The following is a 25,749-nucleotide window of genomic DNA, read 5'->3' on the forward strand; positions in this document are numbered from 1 at the left end:
CGTAAAAGGTGTTTTAAGATGCAGTAAGCCTGTTAATACAGGCTTCATTATTGAAGCAGCCTTTTTCCTAACACACCCACCAACTCCTCTGACTTCCCTATCAAGATGCAGCATTACTTTCAATCAAAAATTATGTAGAACTCCCCCAATAACCCAGTACACCCATTAACACGACCAGTTAAAGAAAGTCAAAAAGAATTCCTAATGCAGATGATGAATACCCACTTGGGTGTGTTTAAGAGAGCACATTAACTGAAAAAACATTGTCCAAAATAGCAGCTTATGTAATACATCAGCATTCCAGGCGTCATGGCCTGCCCCATTTGCATGCTTCCAAAATATGCAACATTCTATTGTCCATGAAATTGGGGTGCAAGAAAAGAAGTCACATATGGTTGAAAGCATGTGTCCGGTAGTTCTGCAGTTTTAACCTTCTAGTCCCAGAGTTACTGTTGCCATGGAAGCCATTTCATTACCAAAGTCTTGAAGCATTCTGAGTTCTTACAGCCAGTGAGTTACCTTACCTGGTCACAAAAAGTCAGAACAAATCAAATTTCCCTCCTATGAACGCAAGTATATGTCTGAAAATCTTTAGCTTCTGGAAATTATTGTACTTCTAACTAATGATAAAAGTTTGGTATTGCAAGTGTATTTGTTTATTGGAGAATGATCACATCCATACAAGATGCACATGATATGAACAGAAAATTTACTTTCATTTTGCTTTAGCTGTTTCAAGAAGTAGAATTATACAGTTTTAAAGTTGTGCACTTCATGGGATATCTCCAAAATGAAGTAATTAAGTCACCTGAACTGACTTTCAACTGAATTGAATTGAAAGGAATAAAATTGGTTTTAAAAATATAAATATTATATTATATTAATTATATTATATTAATGTGTAGAAATTGTTGGAGAAGTAATGGCAAATAAACAGCATCCAACATTATTTTGTTAAAACAAAATCATTTAGGAAGAAATGTGCATTGAGCTCAGACTCAACACAATTTGATGGCCCATTTGTGTTACCCAATGTTAGCCAGGACAAAACCACAAAAAGTGCAACCTCCAGAGTAAAATTAAATGCATGTCATAAAGGTGACCCATTCACCGCCAAGTATGTGAAATGATCATACACAGGAGATGTAAATTTCTTAACGCTCACTCGCTTATCTGGTTTTGAAGTCTTTAGTTAGAAATGATAATTTCAGTACAGACAGCTTAGTTTATTCTACATGGGTTTCACAAAATTTGCCTCAATCTATGTTCAGATAACCAATGCAGTTATTTTAGTTTCATGTTTCCTCCTGCTTCTAAAACATTTTTGTCCATAGAAGGCTGAAGAGAAAAAAATCAGATGAAAGTAGTTAAAATCCAATAATGCCTATTTACCACTATCATAACAAATGAAATAAGTATTTACAAGCCATGCTCTGAGATTAACCTGCAATCTCAAAAAATAAAGTAATCATTGTTTTGCATCCATTGTTGGCTCATTTCAGCTACATTAATCACATCAGACCTAGCACTTTTAAATGTCATCACTGAAACTTTTGTAATCAATTAAAATGAAGATTAATGGGGATTGTTTGCTAAGAACAAGCCCCTTCCTTCAAAGGCAATGTCTCAGCAATCTTCAAGAATGTTCTAATGTTAATTATGATTCTTCATAACTTGTCAAGAATTTGACCTGCTTTCAACCACAACCATCTGCTACAAAATCCATTTACTGTCTCAAAACTGTAATTAATAGAAATGGAATGTGACATTTTTGAAATGCAGTACCGTACAAGATACCACCCTTTGAACAGGCCACAAAATATATGGATCTTTCAATGATTGGGAAATTTAAAGAGAATACAATCCATGGAGAATACAATATGGAGGACTGAGGAGAAATCATAGTCTTCATTCTTGGGTTCTCTACCTCGAAGTGGCACATCAAGGGCCTTCAATCACTGCCTAGGAATTATAATGACATCTGTACTGCTGGTTATTCAGACAAGTAGGAACAGTAGCAGAAGGTTTGTTTCCCTATCATCAGCTGCAATGGTAGGGTAGTTAATCTTCAATCATTTCGGATTGGGGCAGGATCATGACAGAGAGACAACACTAATTTTCTTATTATTTCTGTTATTGTAATGTTCCATTTGAAAAAAAAATCAAAAATTTTGAGATGAACCAACAAATAGTTCAGGAAACAAACTACGTCATTGAAGCAATTGAAATGGCAAAGCAAAATGCAACACAAAATAAATATTTCAGCCCGATTTTGGAGGTCAGACTGTGTGTATGTATGGAGACAATAAAAAAAAATCAAGTTTGAGGCTAAAATAGAAAATAACAAGTTTTTGTAAAATCTAAATTCAGAAGTTCTCACCACATTCTGTCAGTTTATACACTACCTAAAGGGCTGATATTAACAATTAGATCCGTTTACAGTGAGGAGGCCAACAATGGTCGGATTTCCGAATCTTCAGCAACAGGCTTATCGATGGATTCTGAACACAGTCACGGCCTTTGCATCAGCCTTCTGAGTTTCCTGACTAACTAGACGGAATGGGTGAGACGACAGCCTGTATCAATCTCATTCAGATAGACCAACTATGTAAAGGAACCCTGGAAGGGTCAGAAATGAATCATTGTAGAAGTGAGGAGACAGCCATAAACTTCACAGAAACAAAGTTGCTGGAAAAGTTTAGCAGGTCTGGCAGCACCTGTGGAGGAAAAAACAGAGTTAACGTTTCGGGTCCGGTGACCATTCCTCAGAATAGAGGAAGTTCTGAGGAAGGGTCACCGGACCTGAAATGTTAACTCTGTTTTTCCCTTCACAGATGCTGCCAGACCTGCTGAACTTTTCCAGCAACTTTGTTTTTGTTCCTGATTTACAGCATCCGCAGTTCTTTCGGTTTTTATAAACTTCACAGATGTAGTCACAATCTGGAAAACCTGCACGGTGTTTCTGATGTATCTGTGGATAGTAACACCTATTCACCTTTTCGGTTCTAGGTTATGTCTTTAATTTCCTAGGAGTCCAATGGGAATGTCTCAGGAGAAGGCACCAGAGAAGGGCAAAGAATCCTCACAGTACAGCATTCTCCCCGAGGATGCACCCTCCACCAGCTCAGAGAAGTGCACCTAGGTAAAGTTGTCAAGGAATTTGCTGGGTTGTCCTATGTTGAAGCATCAGTTGAGCATATGGTGGAGATAAGGGCAATGGAGAGTGAGAGGGTATGGGACCATCCAAGCTCTGGACATAAATGCTAAGCTTCAGCAACTGATGATCAGCAGCATGATACTAGATCAGAAGCAGAAACTATGTGAAGTCTGTCAGCAATTCCAATTATCTGTGAACACTAGGAGAAGGATTGAAGGAGTTCACCCCTAGCATGAGTGCCATGATATCTCAAGCCTTCACACTGATGTCTGTATCCATGAAAAGATTGGCCACTTAAGAATCATGAGACACATATGGAACAGATTGCCTCCTGGTCCTCACCATAGGCGTGTACACTCACACTGTAAAAAATTAGGTAAACCGCATGAAGTGCCACTAGGTTCTCTCCAGCTCTTGGTTAGCAAGGAAGTGTGGATTATTTATGAGAGGACAAGGAACAAAGGTACAAATTGATCCAGCAACGCAGAAAGAATGGTGATATATTTCGAAGACGGGACAGCGACTGCTTTGAGGGGAACTTGTAGATGGTTGTGTTTCCACTGTCAGCTGCCCTTGGCCTAGAAGGTAGAAATGCTGTGGGTACAGAAGATGCTGTCTGTGTAGCCTTGATGAATTTCTGCAGTGCATCTTGTAGACAATACACACTGATGTAACTGAGCAGCTATGATGGAGAGGCTGGATGTTTGTGGATGTGGTGCCAATCAAGCAGGTTGCCTTGTCCTGGTCAGTATCAGGCTTCATGTGTGTTGTGGGAGCTGCACTTATCCAGGCAAGTGGAGAGTATCCCATCACATTCCTGACTTGTGCCTTGTATACTGTGGACAGGCCTTTGGGAGTCAGGAAGTGCTTTACTAGCTGCAGGATTCCTTGCCTCTGACCAGTACTTCAAACCACTGTACTTATGTGGCTTTCACAGTTCAATTTCTGATCAATGGTCATTCCCAGGGTATTGATAGTAGGAGATTCAGTGATAGTAAGATCATTGAATGTCAAGGGATAATGGTTAGCTTCTTTTTTGTTGGGATGGTTATTTCCTTGTCCTTCTGTGGTGCAAATGTTACTTGCTGCTTTTCAGCCAAGCTTGGGTATTGTCTACATTTTGTTGCATTTGGACATGGACTGCTTCCATAACTGAAGTGTCACAATGGAACTGAACATGGTATAATCATCAGAAAATGTCCCCACTTCTGATCTTATATTGGGGAGGAGGTCATTTATGAAACAGCTGAAAATTGTTAGGCCAAGAACTTCACCCTGGGGAACTCCTGTAGAGATGTCCTGGAGATTGGATGACTGAACTCAAACAATCATAGGCATCTTTCTTTGTGCCAGGTATGACTTGAATCAGTGGAGAGTTTTCTCTGGATTCCCATTCACTCCGGTATTTGCTCAGGCTCCTTGATGCCACACTGGGTCAAATGTGACCTTGATATCAAGGGAATTCATTTCTCCCCTCACATCTGTAATCCAGCTCTTACGCCCATGTATGACCAAGGCTATACTGAGATCAGGAACAAAACCAATTGAGTTTTTCCAATAAAGTCATTAAACTTTTAATTCCAGATTTTTATTTAATTCAAATTCCACCAAATACAGTGGTGGGATTCAAACCTGAGTGCCCAGAACATCACCTGAATCTCTGAATTATGAGTCCTCTACTGAAGGGCCGTTGCACTTGCAGTTGCACTTATCTGTTTAACACTGTGTTAAATTGCCACATTTCCATTTAATGCTTTTGATTGTGCATTGTAGATCTGTTTGTGCTAAGGTTTGGTGGAGGTAAGGTAGGGTGGGTGGTGGGTTCACAATGCGACCAGGAATCATGGGTAGAATTTTGCTATTCCTGGTGTGGCAATAAAGATGGAAAAACACAAAGAACAAAAAAAAGACATCAGATTCTTGACATTGAGAAAAAGTTTCTCAAAATCATTAAGCCTTAAATTCACAAATCTCACCATTGTGTGGCGATCTTTTTTCCATGCATCTGTATCTCAATAAAGCCCACACTCACCTTATTTATATATCACTTCCAATTTTATTCTCCTTCACAAAGAAAAAAATAGATGGCATAAACTGTAGACATGAATCAGAGTGGGTACCTGGTGGCTGCAACTTGCCAAATGCTTTTCCCATCATCATGCAAATTTTTCTTCAGAACAATGTCCCTGTGTGCTCCATGGCTATCAACCTCTCTGATCCTTTGTCCACCGAAGAATTAATATCAATATTTGTATAAAGGGACACAATGGAAACAGGGAAAACTGAAAGATCATTGGTGCCACATGGACAGCAACAGACAAGGGAACATGAAGGAAGGGGGAAATTTGTGCATCACGGTCATAACTTATTTGCAAGCACGCTGAAACAAAACTGGAACAATGTTATGCTAGATCGAAACTCAACCGCGCAATAGCTACACAAAATGATGAGCATCACATGTAGACTGGGTAGAATAGGGCACTGCTTGCTTTTTTTAAGGTGAGAGAATGGACACCATCTCAAGGCAATTGCAGTAAACATGCCTCCACTGATTCAGAAATGCCACCAACTGACTTCAATTTGAACTTCATCAACATATTCATACTTCAAGAGTGCATTATAATAAATCAAAAATTATGGTCTCAAGCAATCATAGCACATTTTGCACATCATGTTAGCTAAATGACTGAACTGGTAACCAGGCATGTAAAAGCAAAGTTTGAAATTCCCATTTTACGAACCCATTCTATAGCAAGCACTTCAGGGCAATCCTTTGCACTTGCCACATTTGCACACTGAACCATAAGTAAGTAAAGTCAGAAGTCACACAACAAACTTCACCCGAAAGAGCACAGCTCTGAAAGCTTGTGATTTCAAATAAACCTATTGGACTATAACTTGGTGTCGTGTGATTTCTGACTTTGTCCACCTCAGTCCAACACCGGCACCTCCACATCATAAGTAAGCACAGCATGGTCTATGATATGGAAGGGAGCTTTATCATTGCAGGAGGCTATCATGGTGGATTACTGGCAGAATTATATTCCCAATGTAGCTCAAAACTTTTGGTTGTGCAATGTATGACTGGATAAGATCACATAGATTTTCTCTTTATGGAGGCATGATTTTGATCTCCTCGCAAAGCCTGTATGTCACACTGTGTAAAGCATAACCTGAGGATTGATGCGATGAATGTGGGGGCTCATAAGTTCCTTAAACAAAATTATATTCTTTTCCTAGAAGTCCACAGATTAGCTGCTCACAGGTTTTACATGGAAATAATCCCCCCAATAATCATAACCTTGGTGCAACTTGGAAAATAACATTGAAGGAGACAGCAATTATGACTTCATCAGCAAACACAGAAACCTTCAGTATTTGCTGCCTTCAGATGGAAAAGTACAGGTGAAGAACCACCAAGGTAGTGGAAAAGTATGTAGGGGCCCCACATCTACAGGCCCCACTGTTATTTTCTTAAACTGTTTATTAAACAGTGCAGGTGCTAGTTAATGACATCCTGGCCCATCCACCCTGAACTGTGTCATGACTGGAGCAGGACCTGCACTCAGAAGGACTGGATGTCTACGTCACAGCTGCCTTGAAATTTTATGTCAGCCGATCATTTTAACGAAGAACTGGGGTCCTGTGTGGCATCAGCACACTTTAGCAAAGGAAGCAAGGCAAAGGCAGTTCAGCCATGCTGTGCTTGAAAGAAGAAAGGTGTGGATGGATGGCTGCATTTAGATGTTAGAAGTATTATAGGTAAGACTGTTGAGTTAACTGCATGGATTGGCACATGGAACTGTGATATTGTTACCATCAGAGAGATATGGTTGAAGGAGAGCAGGATTGGCAATGCAGCATTTTGGGCGCAGGATCTTCACGCAGGACAGGGGAAGCTGTAAAAGGGGAGGTGGTGTCACATTATTAATTAGGGAGTCAGTTACTGCAGTAAGGAGGGATGATACCTTGGAATGCTTTGTGATTAGTGCTTAGAAGTGAAAAAAAGGGGGCACTATCGGCAGGCAATAGAGGAGCAGATATATGCTATAGACAGGATGTTGCAAAACATGAAAAGGTTCATAAAAGATTTACTAGGATGTTACCAGGGTTGAAGGGTTTGAGCTTTATGGAGAGGCTGAATAGGCTGGTGCTATTTTCCCTAAAGTGTTGGAGGCTGAGTGGTGACCTGACAGAGCTTTATAAAATCATGAGGGGCATGGATAAGGTGAATAGCCAAGATCTTTTCCCAGGTGGGGAAGTCCAAAACAAGAGGGCACAGCTTTAAGGTGACAGGGGAAAGATTTAAAAGGAACCTAACAGGGAACTTATTCACACAGAGGATGGCGCATGTGTGGAATGAGCTGCCAGAAGAAGTGGTGGAGGCTGGTACAATTACAACATTCAAAAAGCATCTGGATGGGTATATGAATAGGAAGGATTTAGAGGTATATGGATCAAATGCTGGCAAATGGGACTAGATTAATTTAGGATATCTTGTCAGCAAAGATGTGTTGGACTGGAGGATCTGTTTCCATGCTGTACAGCTGAATGACTCTATGAAATTCACTGAGGTGTGTAAAAATAGTATAGGGGTGTTTAGATTAGGGGATTTCAACTTCCATAGCCATGAATTAGGATCGTCAAAGCATAAAAAGTTTAAATGGCAGTTGCTGGAAATCTGAACCACAAACAGAAATTGCTGGAGAAACTTAAGGCCGGCAGAGTCAGTGGAGAGAAAGGGAAAGGAATGTTTCGAGTCGAGTGACCCTTCTTCACAAAAAGTAAGGCCCATTAATCACCAAAAGGGCAATCTATGTGCGGAACCGGGGACATCGGTAGGGTGTTAAGGGAATACTTTACTTCTGTCTTTACTCATGAGAAACAGGATGTCGGTACAGAATTTGAGAAGAGGTACTGTGAGGTTCTTGAGCAGATTAACATAACAAGTGAGGAGGTATTGGAAGTTTTGGCCAGTTTAAAAGTGAACAAATGCCCCCAGGCCCGAATGAGTTGTGCCTCAGACAACTATGGAGACAATGGAAGAAATTACAGAGGCACTGCTCCAAATTTTGAGTTCCTCCCTGACCACAGGGGAGGTGCCAGAGGATTGGAGGGCAATTGAAGATGGAGATAGTCAGCATGGCTTTGTCAGAGAGAGGTAATTTCAAACAAATTTAACTGAAATTTTTGAGGAGGTAACCAGGTGTGTAGATGAGCATAGTGCAGTTGATGTAGTTTAAATGGGTTTTAGTAAAGCCTTTGACAAGGTCTCTCATGGGAGACTGATAAAGAAAGTAAAAGCACATGGGATCCAGAGCAACGTGGCCATTTGGGTCCAAAATTGGCTTAGGGGAAGGAGACAGATGATAGTTGTAGAAGGCCTTTTTGTGTGATTGGAAGTTGGTGCCCAGTTGTGTACCACAGTTGGGCCCTTTATTGTTCATTATACACAAATGATATCGATTAGAATATGGGGATAAGAAGCAAGTTTACGAAAATTGGCCACGTGGTTATGAGTAAGGAAGAAGGTTTTAGGTTACAGGAAAATATAGATGGGTTGGTGACATGGGTGCATCAGTGGCAGATAGATTTTAACTCTGAAAAGTGTGAAATCATGCACTTTGGAAGCAGTAACAAGATGAGGGAATACTCAATGAATGGCAAGACACTAGGAAGGTCAGAGAAACAGATCCCTGAAAGTGGAAGAACAAGTTAATAGGGTGGTTGAGACGGCATGCAGGATACTTACATTCATCAGTTGTGGCACAGATTATAAGGACAGGGAGATTATGTTGGAGCTGCTGATTAGGTCACAACTGGAGAGCTGTGTGCAGTTCTGGTCACCATGCTACCGGAAGGAAGAAGCTATGCTGGAGGAGGTGCAGAGAATATTCAAGGATATCGCCTGTGTTGGAGCATATAGTAGAAAGACAGTCTGGACAGAATTAGGTTGCTTTCTTTAGAGCAGAGAAGGCTGACAGGAGACCTGATTGAAGTACGTACCATTATGAGAGGCCTGGACAAGATGGATAGGATACAGCTGCTCCCTTTAGTTGAAGGGTGAATAACAAGGGAGTATAATTTAAATGTGAAATGTAGGATGTTTAGAGGGGATTTGTGGAAAAGAAATTTTCACCCAGAGGGTGGTGAAAATCCGGAATGCACTGTCTGGGAGGGTAGTCGAGGTATGCAGTTTCACAATCTTCAAAAATACTTAGATCAGCAGTTGAAATTCCATAACATTTAAGCCTCATGCCAAGCGTTGGAAAGTGGGACTAGTATAGATTTGGATGAGTTTTGCTGGTTTAGACTCGATGAGCCTCTTTTGTACTATATGATTCTATGATTCTCTCTCCCAATCCTGTAACTGATGCCATTTCCTCCAGACCACAGCTGTTCATATCCTTCTCCCAACAGAAGTCAAGCAGTTTGCCTGATGAGATTCTCCATCATCGCTGGCTTTCCAGGTACAAGACACTGTCAACTGTATTCACGTTACTTGGAGAAGGTCCTATGACCAAATTGCAAAATTCATCAACTGAAAAGACTTACAATCCATTAATGCTCAAATTAAATGTGACCATCGTTGTCAAATTTTGGATGTCTACGCCAGCCTTCCTGGGAATTTGAAAAACTTGTTAACCTATGGGTTTCTGTTTCCTTTCAAGATTCTTGGGCCATAAGGGGATGGCTGCTGTGAGACAAGGGTGCCCCTCCAAACATGTCCCATAGTACCATTATCAAAATACTCAGACTGACGAAGACGGTACAATACATGTTTCCATCTGGGTCACAGTGGAACAGACCATAGGCCCAATTAAAATGAGGTTTTGACACCTGGGCCACAGTAATGGAGCTGAATAAATTCTTGCGATCCATTTGATGATAAATTTGATATCTTTGAGTGAACCTACTTGAAGTATCTACACAGTATATTTCCTACTGATCATTAGGTAAAAAGTAGCAGTCAGTGAATTAACACATTAACTAAGTTTACGTAGGAAGCTCTGAAAACTTCAGTCAGCATATCATAACTGAGTGCTATGTAGTGAAGTCTGTCAAAATGGAATCTCCTTTTGAAAGTTCAATCATCAGTTGCTCTTCAATTATTCAGACTGCATGTAGACTGCTAAGTTGCCCTGAAATGCCCGAGCATCCAATAAGGCAACGTTGACCCTGCAAGAGGCAGCACTTCGTGCAACTGTTCTCAGCAGATCAATGAGCTGTAAGGGAGACTGGATATTTGAATTTCCCATTGCATATCTCCCTGCCTTGAATGGAAGTGTACTGTTTTGTAAAGCTCTTAAACAGAATGAACCTATCCCCGCAAAGATGTGTGAATAATCTTCATTTCTGTACAGTCACTCACAAGGTGGATAGACATGTGCAATAATTTGTTCAGGCCAGGCCCTAGTACCTTTCTTCAGCCTCAGTTGTAAAGTACATAGATGTCAGCAATCCTTGAACCTTAATATTAAGGGCTACAGTCAAAACAGAGAATATCTATATTCAAGAAGTCAGTTGCTTGTGAGAGATAAGCAATGCTTGGTGATTGTACCTTGTTTCTTCCTTGGTATGTTTGTTAAAGTTGCTCATCCCTCACATAAACGTGATTTAGCCTGATACAACAGCACAAGTTATACTACAGCAGACATTTTAACAGTGCAAGTGTACACAGAATCATAGTATCCCTGAGGTGTGGCAAGAGGCCATTTAGCCCACCTGGTCTGCACCAACCCTCCGAGGATCATCCCACTCAGGCCTTGTCCCCGGCCCCATCCCCAGAACTCTGTATTTCCCATGGCTAATCCACCTATCCTGCACATTCCTAGACAGTACAGGGCAGGTAAAACAGGTGAAGTTAAATCCTTCAGGTGATAACCCCTTAAGGATAATCCTTCAAAGAATACAGAAATTAGTTATTTGCTCTCCTAAACACTGTATCTGGCATTAAGTACTGTAAAAAGCCCCTAATCAATAACTTCGTTGAAAGTACATAATATATTGAGAGCCAACACAAACAGTGTAGGAAGGCATAATCTTTTAGAACATCAATAGGACACAGACGTGTTCATGGACTGGGCGGATAGATGGCAAATGAATTTCAATGCGGAGAAGTGGGAGGTGATGCACTTTGGTACAAAGTAAATGGAGAGACAGTATATTTTAAAGGTGTGCGGGGGCAGAGAGCCCTGACTGCATGTGTATATAAGCCACTGAAAGTGGCAGAGCAGACAGAGAGAGAGCTGTTGATAAAGCATACAGATCTGGAGACAGGCAAGGTTGCGCACTCTCTGCTGCCTTGTTTGTGTACTGAATAGAACCTTTTGCTGAGTCCAACAGGAAGGATGCGAGCCTGAGAGGGCTGACTAGTCCAGTCAGTCCTTCCAGTATATGGATGATATTGCCATTTTGTGCTTGGATCTGCTATCAGTGTGCAGACTCATGAGCATCTGTGTCCAGTTCGAACTGTCCATTGGAACCAAGGTAAATCAATGCAAGAGTGAGGCCATGTCCTTTAGGAATTGGGCTGACCAATTCTTTATCCCTAACACTGTCAGCTCAGACCATCTGAAGAATGTTAGGTATACAGTTCAGAGGGGCCAGGGAAAGTGCAAAAAGTTGGGAGGAACATATTGCCAAAATGTGGCAGAATCTGGGGGCACCACTCCCTTTCCATTGTGGGTAAAACCTCACACCTGATGACCAGTTATGTTGGTGTTGCTGTAGGTCTGGCTCATTCCCTAAACCTGCGCTTTTGCAGTCACTCGCACCATCCATCTTCCGCTTCATCTGGAGGTCAAAGATGGGCCATGTCCGCTGGGACTCTACATACAAAGCTCCGGATAAAGGGGGGAAAGACAGACCAAATGTTGCCCTCAATACGATGGCCACCTTTGTGTGTGGTTGCATCAAGCTGTGCATAGATCCTCAATACGCAACACCAAGTGTACTAAAGTTCTACCTGTCCCCAGGACGGGTCTGGCTTTGTTGCTGCAGAACGCTCCAAGATGTTGGAACACTCCAAATCTCCTGTCCTTTGTCGAAAAAAAGAAATCGAAAACAGAAACACCTTTGACCACAAGTCCATCAGAAAGTGGTCAGCATGTAGTGTCCTTCAGACCCTGCAGAAAAAGGAGAGGGTGAATCCTGTTGCGTGGTTCCCTGAGCAGACCAGCAAAGTCAGTTAGCAGAATATCTCATCACCAGAACTTTTCAACAAGCACCAAGACATAGCTTGGTTGTGCAGAGAAGGGCACTGTTGTCAGATCCTTCATGCACGCCCAGTCTCTGCGTGCCACTGCGCACTGCCCTCAAAGTGGCTGCACTGACAAAGAGACTGTCACACATTTCCTTCTGGAATGTGTCTTTGCAAAGGAAGTCTGGAGAGATACAATGGTTTTTGTCAAAGTTTGTTCCGAGCTGCTCAGTGATGTAGGAGTCTGTGCTCTACAGACTGTTCCGCAAGATGCACACTGAGACAAAGATCAGCTGTTCCTAGAGCACCATTAACTTGATGAAAGACACTTTTTCGTCTGCCCAAAACTTGTTGGTCTTCCAGCATAAAGAGTTGGCCCCAACCGAGTGTTACAGGCTGGCCCATTTCAAGGTTTAGGATATGTACGTAGGGGCAAACAAAAGCTTGGGGCAGTTGCCACAAAGGCGCAGTAGGGTAAGACCACTGTCTAAGGTCTTTCTGTCAAAGAACAGATATCAGGCCATCTCGTTGCCTCAATGTATATAGTGTCCTGCTAAGTAAGAAATGCCTCTGCTTTTGCAACTGCAGGGAATGACAAATTCCAATGTTTGCGTTTATTGATATGCAAAGACTGCACAGAACTGCTTTAGTACCTGTGAATGCAGGCAAATATTTTTTATAAATAAAGTACATTTTTGCAACAAAACAGCATATAGTGTCCTAAACTTTAAAAATAGTGACATAGAGTGCAGCAAATTTTACAATGTCTCCAGTTGGGGAAGGTTTAACATCTTCTCGTACTTATTTCTGACTGCTAATCAGTAATTGCAAAATTGGTGAGGGGGAATAAGCTTGATTCTGGTGATCCCCATGATAGCTCATCATTCCTCACTATCCAAGTTTATGTGAAGAATGACCACTTGGACAAAAAAAATGACTGCTACCATCTATATATCCATGCCTGACATGCACTACCAAAAACAAGAATAAAAAGCTGTACAGAATGTAAGCAAGAATTGGAATGTATAATTGATTGTGTAATTTTAAACAAAACGCTGCAGAGGAATTGTAGAAGAAAGTAAAAGATGATATTGGGGGTGAGTAATTAGGATCTGGAATGCAGTGCCAGAGATTGTGGTGGAAGCAAATTCAAATCATGGCTTCAAAAGATTATTCATTTGAATCACAGAATTTTACAGTACAGAAGGATATGTGTACTGGTCCCAGAAAAAGCTACTCAGCCCTATATTGTAGAACTCTAAATTCATCACTTTCAAATATATATTGGCTCTCTTTTGAAACCGGCTATGGAATCTGCCTCCACCACTCTCCAAGGCAGTGCAAGTCCTAACAACTCTCTGAATAAAGAAATTTCTCCTCAATTCACTCTTAGTTCTCTTGCTGTCAATCTTGAAATTGTGACCCCCCTAGTTACTGTTATACCAACTAATGGAAACAGAATATCCTTCTTTACCCTGTCAAAATTGTTCATAATTTTGGACACTGCGATAAAGTCACCTCTTAATCTTCTGTGCTCCGTGGAGAATAAGCTCAGTTTCTCTCATCTTTCCTTCTATCTAAAATATCTCATTCTTGGTATCATTCTAGCAAATCTCCTTTGTGCTGTCCCCAGGGCTTTAAACATTCTTCCTTAAATAAGATACCTAAAACTAATATTCCAAATGCGGTCTGACCAAAGATTTGTTGAGGTGTAACATCATTTCCTTGCTTTATACTGTAGGTTTCAATTTATAAACCTGGGGATTCTATAAGCCTTCTTAACAACTGTCTCAACTTGTCTGGCCACCTTCAGAAAATTATGTGCTTGAACCCCAAGGTCCCTCTGCTCCTGTATTCCCCTCAAAGCTGTACCATTGAGCCTGTATTGTCTTTCCACATTTCATCTACCAAGATGTATTACCTTATGTTTCTCTGGAGAAAATATTTGCAACACTTAAAGGAAAAGTGAGAGAATGGGATGAACGGATCCTTTTGTAAAATGTATTCATACATGGGTTGTGGACAATGGATTGGAATCCAGTATTTGTTGCCTGTATCTAATTCCCCGTGAGAAAGGCAATACATGCAGACAGCTGGTACTGACACAAGGGTTGAAATAAAATTGTGGTATTTGATGCAAGACTCCGAGTTAATTTTGTGCTACTTTACCACGTACCTACCAACCACTCTGCCACCGACAGCACATGGTTTGCAGTGGTTCAAGAAGACAGCTCACCATAACCTTCTCAAGCATAACTAGGGACAGACAATAAGTGCTGGCCCAGCCAACAATGCCTATACCCGACAAGAGAATTTTAATAAAAAGTTCAGTGATTTGCAATCTATTAAACTAATAAATATAGTTATAAATAAGATCTGCATAATTTAAATATCTGATCAGTAGTACAATGAACATTAAAATAAGTTTGAGGTTGAATAATTGATAAGTAAATCATTTATAGCCCTCACCAATATTCTTGCACACAGATCCAACAAAATAGCATACTACACTATCATATGTATGCATTGATTCAGCTCTTCAACTGGCTTGACTGTCAGTAGAGTAACAAAGAAAATACTCCATTTGCTTGTGCTTGGTGTATCAGAGCAGAAATTCAAAACATTGAAGAATCTAGTGGGCAATAACTTATATGATTAACACTATACTATATGAAATTACTTATTATAATTTATCAATCAGGAGAAAAGTAAATAATCTGCTTTGCCAACTAAGAAAATTTATTTTAGTCTGTGAATTCTAACTTGCGTAATGAAACTGTGAGATTTATATACATTTATCTTAATGTTGTTTACTGTGGGTTTGGTTTCTTGGAATTCTAGATTAAACATAAAGGCTTTCTGTGTGTTTGCAGTTACCAATTAGCGAGAAGAAGTTACGCAGAGTTTCTAATACCAAGAATGCTTAGCAGGGAGAACTTGCCAGACTCTGATGTTCATTTTTAGTCTGTGTTAGGATGTTGTTCAAAAGAGAAGCATGTATAAAGCTCTGAAGTGCTGAGAATGCTTTTTCACGGAGTAACGTATGTTAAGCAGCATTCCTAAGAAAATTAGTTTTAAGTAATGAAATCATCATAGAATAACTGTTACTATTAATACCAGACCAGAGTTCATGGAAAAGAAGTGAAGTTTTGAAGTTGCATTGGAGATAGTATAGCACTAGAAAGAAGCCAAGTCAGAAACATAATAATACTAATTAACAAAGAATTATTCACAGTTCCAGCAGACGATCTGAAATTTTAAAACTTCAGCACAATCAAATTATTAGAAGAGAAAAGACTTTCTCCCTTCTTTGGAAATAAGGTTTCGAGGTTACACTAGAAATACAGCACTAGATGAAGAATTGCAATAACTGTTAAAAGTCATGCCAGACTGTCCTGGTTCTGATACAAAACAGTGTTTGGTTTATTTCTACTGCATGCTTAAAAAATCTTTGAATCTATGTTTAAGGGAACAGAGTATTTTTTTTTCTTGCTTTTATTAATTTCTGTTGTTAATAAACTTTTGTTTTGTTCTTTTGTTAAAATAAAAACTATAATATTGCATGTGTTTTAGTATAAGATCATTTCAGTAACAGAATGATTTTAAAAATTATGATCTATTCAGTCAGGTTCATGTAGGGGATCTGATTTGTCCAGTACTAACATCAATTGAACATCACCCCATAACAATTAGAACCACTAAATTATAATACTAGTTCGGAGCTCTCCTCCCATTGAAAAGGATTAACATTCACTAATAAACATTTGCTGACAACAAATCAAAACTATTTTCTTCAGGAATTTGTACTTTTCCTGAATATTTGTTTCAAATCCAGTATCATATAGTTGTAACATACAATAGTATTGATACAATTAGAAACTGTAATTATTACAGTTGGCATTATATGAGTAACTTTGTAGGTTATTGGCTGTAATCTGAAGCATTAAACATTGTAGGCTGGATTTTCCTCAGGGTCAGCTGTATGTCTAAAGTGGAAATTCACAGTTCTGATATGGTAGCAATGAAAAATGGAATAGCCGAACAAGAATAGGTTTCTGCACCAGACATTGGACATTTCCAGTTTCCTATAGGAGTTGGGGTGCTCAAAAGATTCCATGTGCCTCTGGAGACCTATCAATGCAAAAGGGACCAGCAGGATGACATCATCCTCTTAAGTTCCCATCTCCTCCATCATCATCATACTGGAAAATGATTAGAAAATGGCTACCAGTAAAATGGAATGTCGTCAGTGAAGTCCATAGAGCTATCCAGGATATGGTAATGTTCTGAAAGATTTGAGACAATGAAATCTTGCTTACTTATAATTAACCCCTATGATAAAGTAATCAATTTCAAACACTCTCGTAATCTTTTGTGGTCTCATTGACCTGAAACACAAATGTAGTTCCAGTCTGCTGCGTTTTATATTCCGTATCATCCTAATCCTCCACTCCGTCCTCGAGCAGGGGACATAAAATTTGTCAATTCTGAAAGAGACATCGACCTGATCAACTTAACTTCATTGATCATATAGGTCTTGGTAAGTCATACTCAGCCCACTGATAGATCCCAATAGTCATTGCATACCGGAATGATGGAAACTTGAAGCAAAAAATAATTTGATCACTGAAGCTCAGTTTGAGTTCCATCAGGACCACTTGGGTTTGGAACCCATTACAGCTTTGGTCCAGATATGGACAAAAGAACTGAATTCCAGGGTTGAGGTGAGAATAATTTCCTTTCACACAACATTTCTCTGATTGCATCATTATGGAGCCCTCATGAAGTAAAATCAATGAAAATCAGCAGAAAAGCTTTCCACTAGCTGCAGTTAAACCTAGCAAATGGAAGATTGCTGTTTTATACAGGAGGTCAGTCATCTTAGTACCAGGGCATCATTCAGGGGTTGCTTTGGTCAGCATCCTACATCCAACTATTTCTACTCACTTATCAGTGAACTTCTCTCCATCGTGAGATAGCCTGTGGGCTCCTCACTAATAATTGTCATGCTTAGCTTTATTCACGGACAATAAAACTTCAGGAAACTAAACATTTAATATCTGCATGCAGTAAGAACTGTCATACTGGTTACTATTGACTAGATGAGCCATATAAATACTGTGGTTATAAAAGCAAGTCAGAAGCAAGGAAGCTTACAGTGGCTAACTCCCCTACTGATGGCCCAAAGCGCTTCTACCATCTACAAAGCTGAAGTCAAGGGTGTGTTGGAATACTCCACAATTGCCTGGATAAGTGCAACTCCAACAACACTGAAGAAATAGTAACTATCCCGCTTGATTGGCAACATATTCACAAATAGTCATTCCTCTACCAGAGACACTCAGCAGCAACAGTTTGTGCCATCTACAAGGTGCAATGTTAAAAAATCACCAACAGTCTTTAGGCAACACCATCCAAACCAACAACCAGCCATTTGGGACAAGGACAATTTAGGGTGGCATGGTGGCTCAGTGGTTAGCACTGCTGCCTCAGTGCCAGGGCCCTGCATTCAATTCCATCCTCAGGCGACTGTCTGTGTGGAGTTTGCACATTCTCCCCATGTCGGCGTGGGTTTCCTCTGGGTGCTCCGGCTTCCTCCCACAATCCAAAAATGTGCAGGTTAGGTGGATTGGCCATGCTAAATTACCCATAGTGTTCAAAGGTGTGTGGATTAGGGGGATGAGTCTGGGGGGGATGCTCTGAGTGTCAGTGTGGACTTGTTGGGCCGAAGGGCCTGTTTCAACACTGTAGGGATTTTATGATATGACAAAGATAGATGGGGATCACAATCACCTGCAAGTTCCCCTTCAAGCCATTCACTATCTGACTTGGAAATGTATCACTTTTCCTTCAGTGTTGCTGGGGCAAAATTCTGTAACACCCTCCCTAACAGCATTGTGGATCCTCCTTTAGAAAACAGACTGTAATGGTTCAAGAAGGTAGCTCACTACCAACTTCTTAAGGGGAACTAGAGACGGGCGATAAATCCCAGCCCAGGCAGCAATGCCCATATCCAATGAATGAAAAAGAATCTACAGAGTACAGTGTACAGAGCATCTACTGAAGGAAGGAAGGTGGAGGAAGAAATATGCAGAGAAATGAAGGAATTAAAAGAAAAACACAGAATGTGGGGGTTTCAATATTAATTTTATATTAATAATGATTTAATTGGACTGAAGAGTGAGGTAATGGATATAATGCAGGATTCTTTTCTAAACCAATCATTGGAGAACAAACCAGATAACAGAAGTAAACATAGGGGCACATCATAGTTACTACAATGCGATACACTTTATAGAGAAGAACATTAATATGCTGAAAATTAAATTATAGATTGGAGAAAAGCTGATTTTGAAGGGCTGAGAATATAACTTGGTAAAATAAAATGGACAACTACATTGATAAATAAGAATGTACATCAGAAATGAAAAAAAGATAAGAAATAAAAGGGGTCCAGAGAGTGCAAGGAAAACAAATTCTGCAAAAAGGAAAGAATAAAGAAAAAATTAGCAAAACTTCATGGAAGGATGAAAACCTAAGGGAACAATTAAAAGTTTATTTTAAGTACATAGGTAACAAAGCAGCACATGATAACAGAAAACATGAAACAATTAAGAGAAAAGTCAAAAAAATTAGTAAAATGAATATGAGCTATGAAATTAAATTATCAAGGAACATAAAATAAAATTGCAATATGTTTTACAGCGCATCAATAAAAATGGTATACCAGAGACCCAGGCTAAAAACCTGGGCACAGATTTAATGCCACCATAACAGCTGGTTTAATTTACAATCGATAAATTAATTTAAAAAGTTTGGAATTGAAAACTAGTTTCAGTATGGCAACATAAAACAAGCATTCATTGTTGTAAACATCTATCTGGCTCACTCACGCACTTTAGAAATGGAAATCTGCCATGATTATCTGATCTGGCCTACACGTGACTTATAGCCTACTGCAATGGAGTGGAAATAGAGTATATATTTTAGAATGGCAGAAGTCAGGAAGTGATGATCCATAAAGATGAATGCTGGGTCTTCTTCTGTTCACAATTTGTATTAACTTTGGAATTCTTAAATTTGTGCATGAAATGAGAAACAAACAAACAACCAGGCTTGGACTGAAAAGAGACAAGCAGCATTCATATCACCACAAATTGAGTTTCCAATCACATATCATTACAAAATGCAATACTACTGTTACCATTACCACTGCCTGACTCCAAGTCTCCATAATTTTACCTGCTGCTGACCAGGTGCTGGCCAAGTCCAGCCACAGAGCAAGCACAGTCCGAGTCCTGTGGTGGAGCAGAGCGAACGGGCAAAGCCCTGCGGAATAACGAGCGTGGGCTAAGACCTGAACGGAGTGAACGGGCTGGATACCATGGCAGAGCAGGCGTGGGCCAAGTCTTGCAGTGGTGGTGGAGTGAATGGGTCAAATCCAGCAGCGGAGCGAATGGGCTGATTCCCAGGGCAGTGCGGGAGTGAGTCCTGGATGGAGGCCGGCATGTGGAGGCAGCATGGCTTCGTGTCCTTGTAGGTGGCTGGTTGTTGGTTTGGATGGTGTTGCCTAAAGACTCTTGGTGACTTTTCACATTGCACCTTGTAGACGGCACAAACTGCTGCTGCTGTGTGTCTCTGGTAGAGGAGTGATATTTGTGGCTGTGTTGCCAATCAAGCGGGCTGCTATGTCCTGGATAGTGACAACCTTCTTTAGTGCTGTTGGAGCTGCACTTATCGATGCAAGTGTGGAGTATTCCACCACACCCTTGACTTCTGCTTTGTAGATGGTAGAAGCGCTTTGGGGCATCAGTAGGGGAGTTAGCCACTGCAAGCTTCCTTGCTTCTGACCTGCTTTTATAGCCACAGTATTTATATGGCTCATTTAATTCAATTTCTGGTCAATGGGCTGGCGGGCACGGATTGGAACTTAAGTGACTTATCATTTATTATCATTCTGGGCTTTTTCAACTGTTCCCATTCGAATCTTCTTTTTTACTCTGTAACTACACTTAAAAGTACCATTATCTTAGGTACAGAGGAACTAGGTAATGCCAAAAGGTGACACGTGACAATAAAGGCTATTCTATTATATATAAATAACACAGAAACAGGCCATTTGGCCCAATGAATCCATACTGCTGCTTACGGTCCACTCCAGCCTCTTCCCTTCTTTCCTCATCAAAATAAGAATTTGCAATTGTCCATTCCGCTCTTCCTTATTAACCTGTCCAGCCTTAACTGCATCCCTGTGGGAATTTCTCCATTCTGAAGGGGGGAGCTCAAGAAAATTAAAATCACCCATGTAGCGGTACTGGGCAAATTGTTGGATCTGCTGGTTGACAATTCCCTGGTCCGGATGGACTTCATCCTAGGGTCTTAAAATAAACACCTACTGAAATAGTTGATGTGTTGGTTTTAAATGTACAATTTTACCTAGATTCTCTACTTCCACTAACAGTGAAAAACAGTGAATGCAATCTGGTTATTTAAAAAGAGAGGAAGACAAATAAAGAAAGTACAGGCCAATTAGTTTAACATCTATAATACAGAAGATGCTAGAAGCTATTATTACTTACACTAAAGCAGGGCACGAAGAAATGTTCAAGATAGCCAGGCAAAACCAACATGTTTTTGTGAAAAAAGAAATACAGTGTCTTGGAGTTCTTTGACGAAATAACAATTGTAGTGAATAAAGAGCAATCAGTGGACGTACAGTACTTGGATTTCCAGAATGTTATCAATGCTATTGCAGATAATTAAAACTCATGCCATAATGGGTAACATATTACATGGAAATAATAATATTAGCAACTAACAGGAAATACACAGTCATGGAAACAGTGCTACAACATCTTATAGTTTATGTAAATGACTTGAATGAAGGGACCAGAAGTATGCCTGCTAAATTTGCTTATGACACAAGATAGATAAGAAAGTAAATTGTGAAAAGGTCAGAAGGAGGCTATGAAGGGTTACATATCAGCTAAATGAGTGGAAAAGATCTGGCAAATGGAGTACAATGTGGGAAAATGGGAAGATGTCCATTTTGGCAAGAAGAATAAAAAAGAAACATTTTCTAAATGGTGGAAGTTAGTGGAGCTCTGGGGTGCAAAAGGACATGTGTTCTAGTGCATGAATTACATAAAGGATAGAATGTAGGTACAGGAAGTAATTAGAAAAGGTAGGAATATTATCATTTATTGCATGGAGAATTGAAAACAAAAGGAAGGTTGTCATGCTTCTTTCAAGCAGGGCAATGATGAGACCACAAAAATAGATTGCTGGAAAATCTCAGCACCTGAGAAGGCAAAATCAGAACTGGAGGAAGGGTCACCAGACCCGAAATGTTAACTGATTTCTCTTCATAGATGCTGCCAGGCCCGCTAAGCTTTTCCAGCAATCTCTATTTTTGTTTCTGATTTACAGCATCCGTAGTTCTTTTGGTTTCTATAGATGAGACCACATCTGGAGTATTGTGGACAGTATTGGTCTCTTCATTTGAAAAAGAATGCAGTGCATTCGAACCCATTTTGAGAAGGTTTACCAAATGAACAGTTGGTATGGGTGGATTGTCCTATGAGAAAAACTTTGAAAAGCTAGCTTGCATTGACTGGTGTTTATATGAGCAAGAGGCAACTTGATTGAAAAATAGAAGATCCTGAGGGATCTTGTCGGGGTGAATGTGGAAAGGATACTTATTCTCGTGGTAGGATCTAGAATTAGTGCCATTATTTAAAAATAAAGAGATTTTTCAATTAAAACCATATAAGGGGAACTTTTTCTTTACTTACGGAAGATCATGCTTCTTTGGAACTTTTCCTTGAAAGGTGGGGGAAGCTGTGTCTATGAATAGTCTCTAAGGCAGAGGCCATTCTTGATAAGTTTAGAGGTGAAATATTATCGGAGTAGGTGAGAATGTGAAGTATTCAGATCAGCCACGATCTTATCGAATGGCAGGGCAAGCTCAAGGAGTCGAGCGGCCTACTTCTGTTCTTAAATTTATTTGTTTGTATATAGATCTCTACACTTGTCCAATTCTGACCTGCTGTGCATTCCTGATTCCTATATGTTAGGTTAAATGTTTTCAGCTGTCTAAGCCCAATTCTGATGAAGGGTCCAGGCCCGAAACGTCAGCCTCTCTGCTCCTATGATGCTGCTTGGCCTGCTGTGTTCATCCAGCCCTGCACCTTGTTGTCTCGGATTCTCCAGCATCTGCAGTTCCTACTAACACTAAATTGTCTCTCTCTTTATCTCCTCTTTTCTTTTAAAAGCTCACCTCCCTGGTATTTTCCTGATGATATTTCCTTCAATGACTTTGCCAAAAATGTTTACATTGATTCTTTTTAAGCTATTCGCTACATTAAACGTGCTTGATAGAAGGAAGTGCTTGCTGAATCTCAGTAGATAAAACTTTCATCAGACCATTTGTATAATTAGCAAAAATGTTTTCATTCATCAAAATGTTCCTTTAAACATATGGTAGCCAGACTTTAGACATACGCTTTGTAATAGAAAGTCAAGAGAACTCAAAAGTATCCAAAGCTAACTGTAAGAATCGTCGCTGTGCTAACCAGAAACCAATAACTATGTATAGTGAAATATCCACAGTGAAATAAAACAGTTCATACTCAAACTATGCCAGGTCAATATGAACTAAAAATATTACATCTAAATCTTTGATGACAAGTTTTAAAATAACTAATCTGTAACCAATAAATGAATCATTATCAGTGACATAAGTAAGTAACCCTAGTTTGTTGCATCACTTACCTGTAGAATATGGCTTCCCAAATTCTGTTCGAACACATTAATGGCCACGGAGCTTGGACTTCTCCTGCGCTGTGTTCCTAAAGCTAAATAAAGGAGGAAAAATAGTAATTATTGGAAGGTTTATTCAAACTACCGCTAATACTCCCAGGTAATAGCTGATAATAGTTCAATATTAATTTTGAGGAACATTACAGATATATCACTAAATTTGACAAAACGTTTGGCAGGAATATAAATTGGATTGTCTTGCTATATATTGCTGCTAACATTTTCTCTGGGAACACACATGGAGTGATCAATACTTTGAACGAATTTAGTGAACACTAACAAATTATGGATTGTTAAAGAAATAAATGAATTCAATATATGGGGCTTTTTTTTTTACTGCACAAATGAGCTGAATGGCCTGAACATACTTCCTAATCTGTATTTATCCTGTGACCTAATGATCAGAAAAATGAAGAAAATATTCAAAGGTGAGTCTCATCTGTTGTCTAGCTTTTGTTTTAGAAATTAGTTGCAAAGTGAGAACAATATTTTTCTGATCATTAAACTGAGGTGTGTTGTAGAATGGAGTATTTTTCTACTGCCATTATCCCGTATCCAGCACCTGATATAGCATGATCCAGATGCAAAGCAAAGCAGCTCTACAATGCATAACAATATATTTCTACTTTCAGTTCAAAGGAGTATCCATCTAAATAAATCTAGGAATTTACAATCGAAAGTTTTCTATTTCACACATTATACCATCTTTATTGCCTCTGAGTGAAATTGCCGGTATGTGGTCAGAATTACGGATGCAATCCAGCTCACCACCACCTTCTCAATAGCAAGTAGGGACAGGCAATAAATGTTGGCCCAGCAGTGACTCCCACAACCCACAAGTAAGTAAAACAAAATCCTTCATGTAACTGGCCAAATCCAGCTCTCACTGAGCCCTAAATGCCTTCAGTATAAAAATAAAGACTTGGTAAGAAAATAAATGTGTTTACATAATGCCTTTCATGATCACAAGGCATCTCAAAACACTTTATTACCTGATTAAATAGTATTAGAATATAACAGTGAATTTTACAGAGGGAAATCTATTGCTTGATTACACCCCACCCCAGTAGTAAAGAAAGAAAGTTGGTTGAGCCCACTACCTTGAAGGGCTGCCCTGCAGTGATAAAGTGCTGGGGGCAACCTCAACAAAGTGAGACTGGGGACTCCACACCTCAGGAATAAGAAGATCTGTCCCCAAAAGCTGCTCGGCAGTTAAGTAGTCCCAGCAGCACCTGAACACAGTAGTAACTTCTGCTGACCCTACAAAGGACTTTACACACTTTAATCATTCACAAAGAGCAATGTGATAATGTGCAAATAATCTCTTCTACTAATGTTGCTCATGGGATAAATACTGTTCTTCCAAATGATATACGGGACTTTTTTTAGGTTCGCATTAAACAAGACAGGGCCTCAGTTTAATCTCTGACAGGGCAGTGCCCTTCTCAGCACTACACCAGAACACCAACCCGGATTCTTGTGCTTAAACCTTTGAAATGGGACTTGAAATTACAACATTCTAACTCATAGACAACTGTAATTTTACCTGAGCAAACAGACAAAAGATTGACTCTCACTCTACACATTAGGGCAGAGTTGAGTTGTGGAATACATTCCACTGTATAATTTTCCAATAAGCAATTAACTGGTTCACAATTTTGATTGCTTTCAACTTGGTATTAAATTTTCAGAAAATCTGTGTTAAGATCAGAGCAGTTAAATCTGAAAGTGTGGATGCTGTATGGTTAATCAAGACTGCCAACATTCAGAAATTGCAAAGAATGAGATTTACATGCAAAAATGCAGACAGATTAAAAATAAATTTAAAACCACGGAAAATTGTGCTTTAATTTTAAGAGTTTTATTTAAATACATTATCTATTAAAATGCACCTGACTTATTACAGAATTGTTACAGTTTAGAAGGAGACTATTTGGTCCATGATGGCACTGGCTCCCTGAAGGAAAATTTATCTCATGCCGTTCTCCTATCATTGTCACATAGTCCTGTACATTTTGTATTTTTAGATTAAAGAACACTTCAAGTGAAGCACTCCAAAGGGAATTAGACTGTTGTCTAAAAAGGAACAATGTCTACACCTATGGAGAAAATGTGGAAAATGGCACTAACTAAGTTGCTCATTTGGAGAGCTGGTGCAGACACAATAGACCATGTGGTCTCCTTTTCTGTCGTATCAATTCTGTGATCCTGTGAAGAATCTGGTGCATTACAATAAATAGCATATTGAAACCAAAAAGCAAGAACTTGATAGGCCTAGAGGTTAAGCAGCCATTTTCATAATTTATTATGCTGAAAATGTGTAAAAGCAAATTTATTCAAGGTGAATTTGACAACAATGCAGGATCAGACTAATTCATAGTTTCAGTCTTAATCCACCCCAAGCCGCAGTCCCTGCCTCCCTAACCTGTTCTTCCTCCCACCTATCCCCTCCTCCCACCCCAAGCCGCAGTCCCTGCCTCCCTAACCTGTTCTTCCTCCCACCTATCCCCTCCTCCCACCCCAAGCCGCACCTCCATCTCCTACCGACCAACCTCATCCCGCCCCCTAT

At 39.8% G+C, this 25,749-nt stretch overlaps 1 protein-coding gene across 1 annotated transcript in view; it reads right to left on the reverse strand.

The window, feature by feature from the left end:
• The window catches only part of LOC109927256 (neuronal PAS domain-containing protein 3), a 1,144,266-nt gene that overhangs the window by 550,625 nt on the left and 567,892 nt on the right, over positions 1–25,749 (reverse strand). Inside the window, exon 5 of the mRNA XM_048600392.1 lies at positions 23,133–23,215. Coding sequence (XP_048456349.1) covers positions 23,133–23,215 — 83 coding nt within the window. The remainder of the gene's footprint in view (positions 1–23,132; positions 23,216–25,749) is intronic.

Source organism: Rhincodon typus, chromosome 8 (genome assembly GCF_021869965.1).
Source record: "Rhincodon typus isolate 14 chromosome 8, sRhiTyp1.1, whole genome shotgun sequence".
NCBI classification, from domain to species: domain Eukaryota; kingdom Metazoa; phylum Chordata; class Chondrichthyes; order Orectolobiformes; family Rhincodontidae; genus Rhincodon; species Rhincodon typus.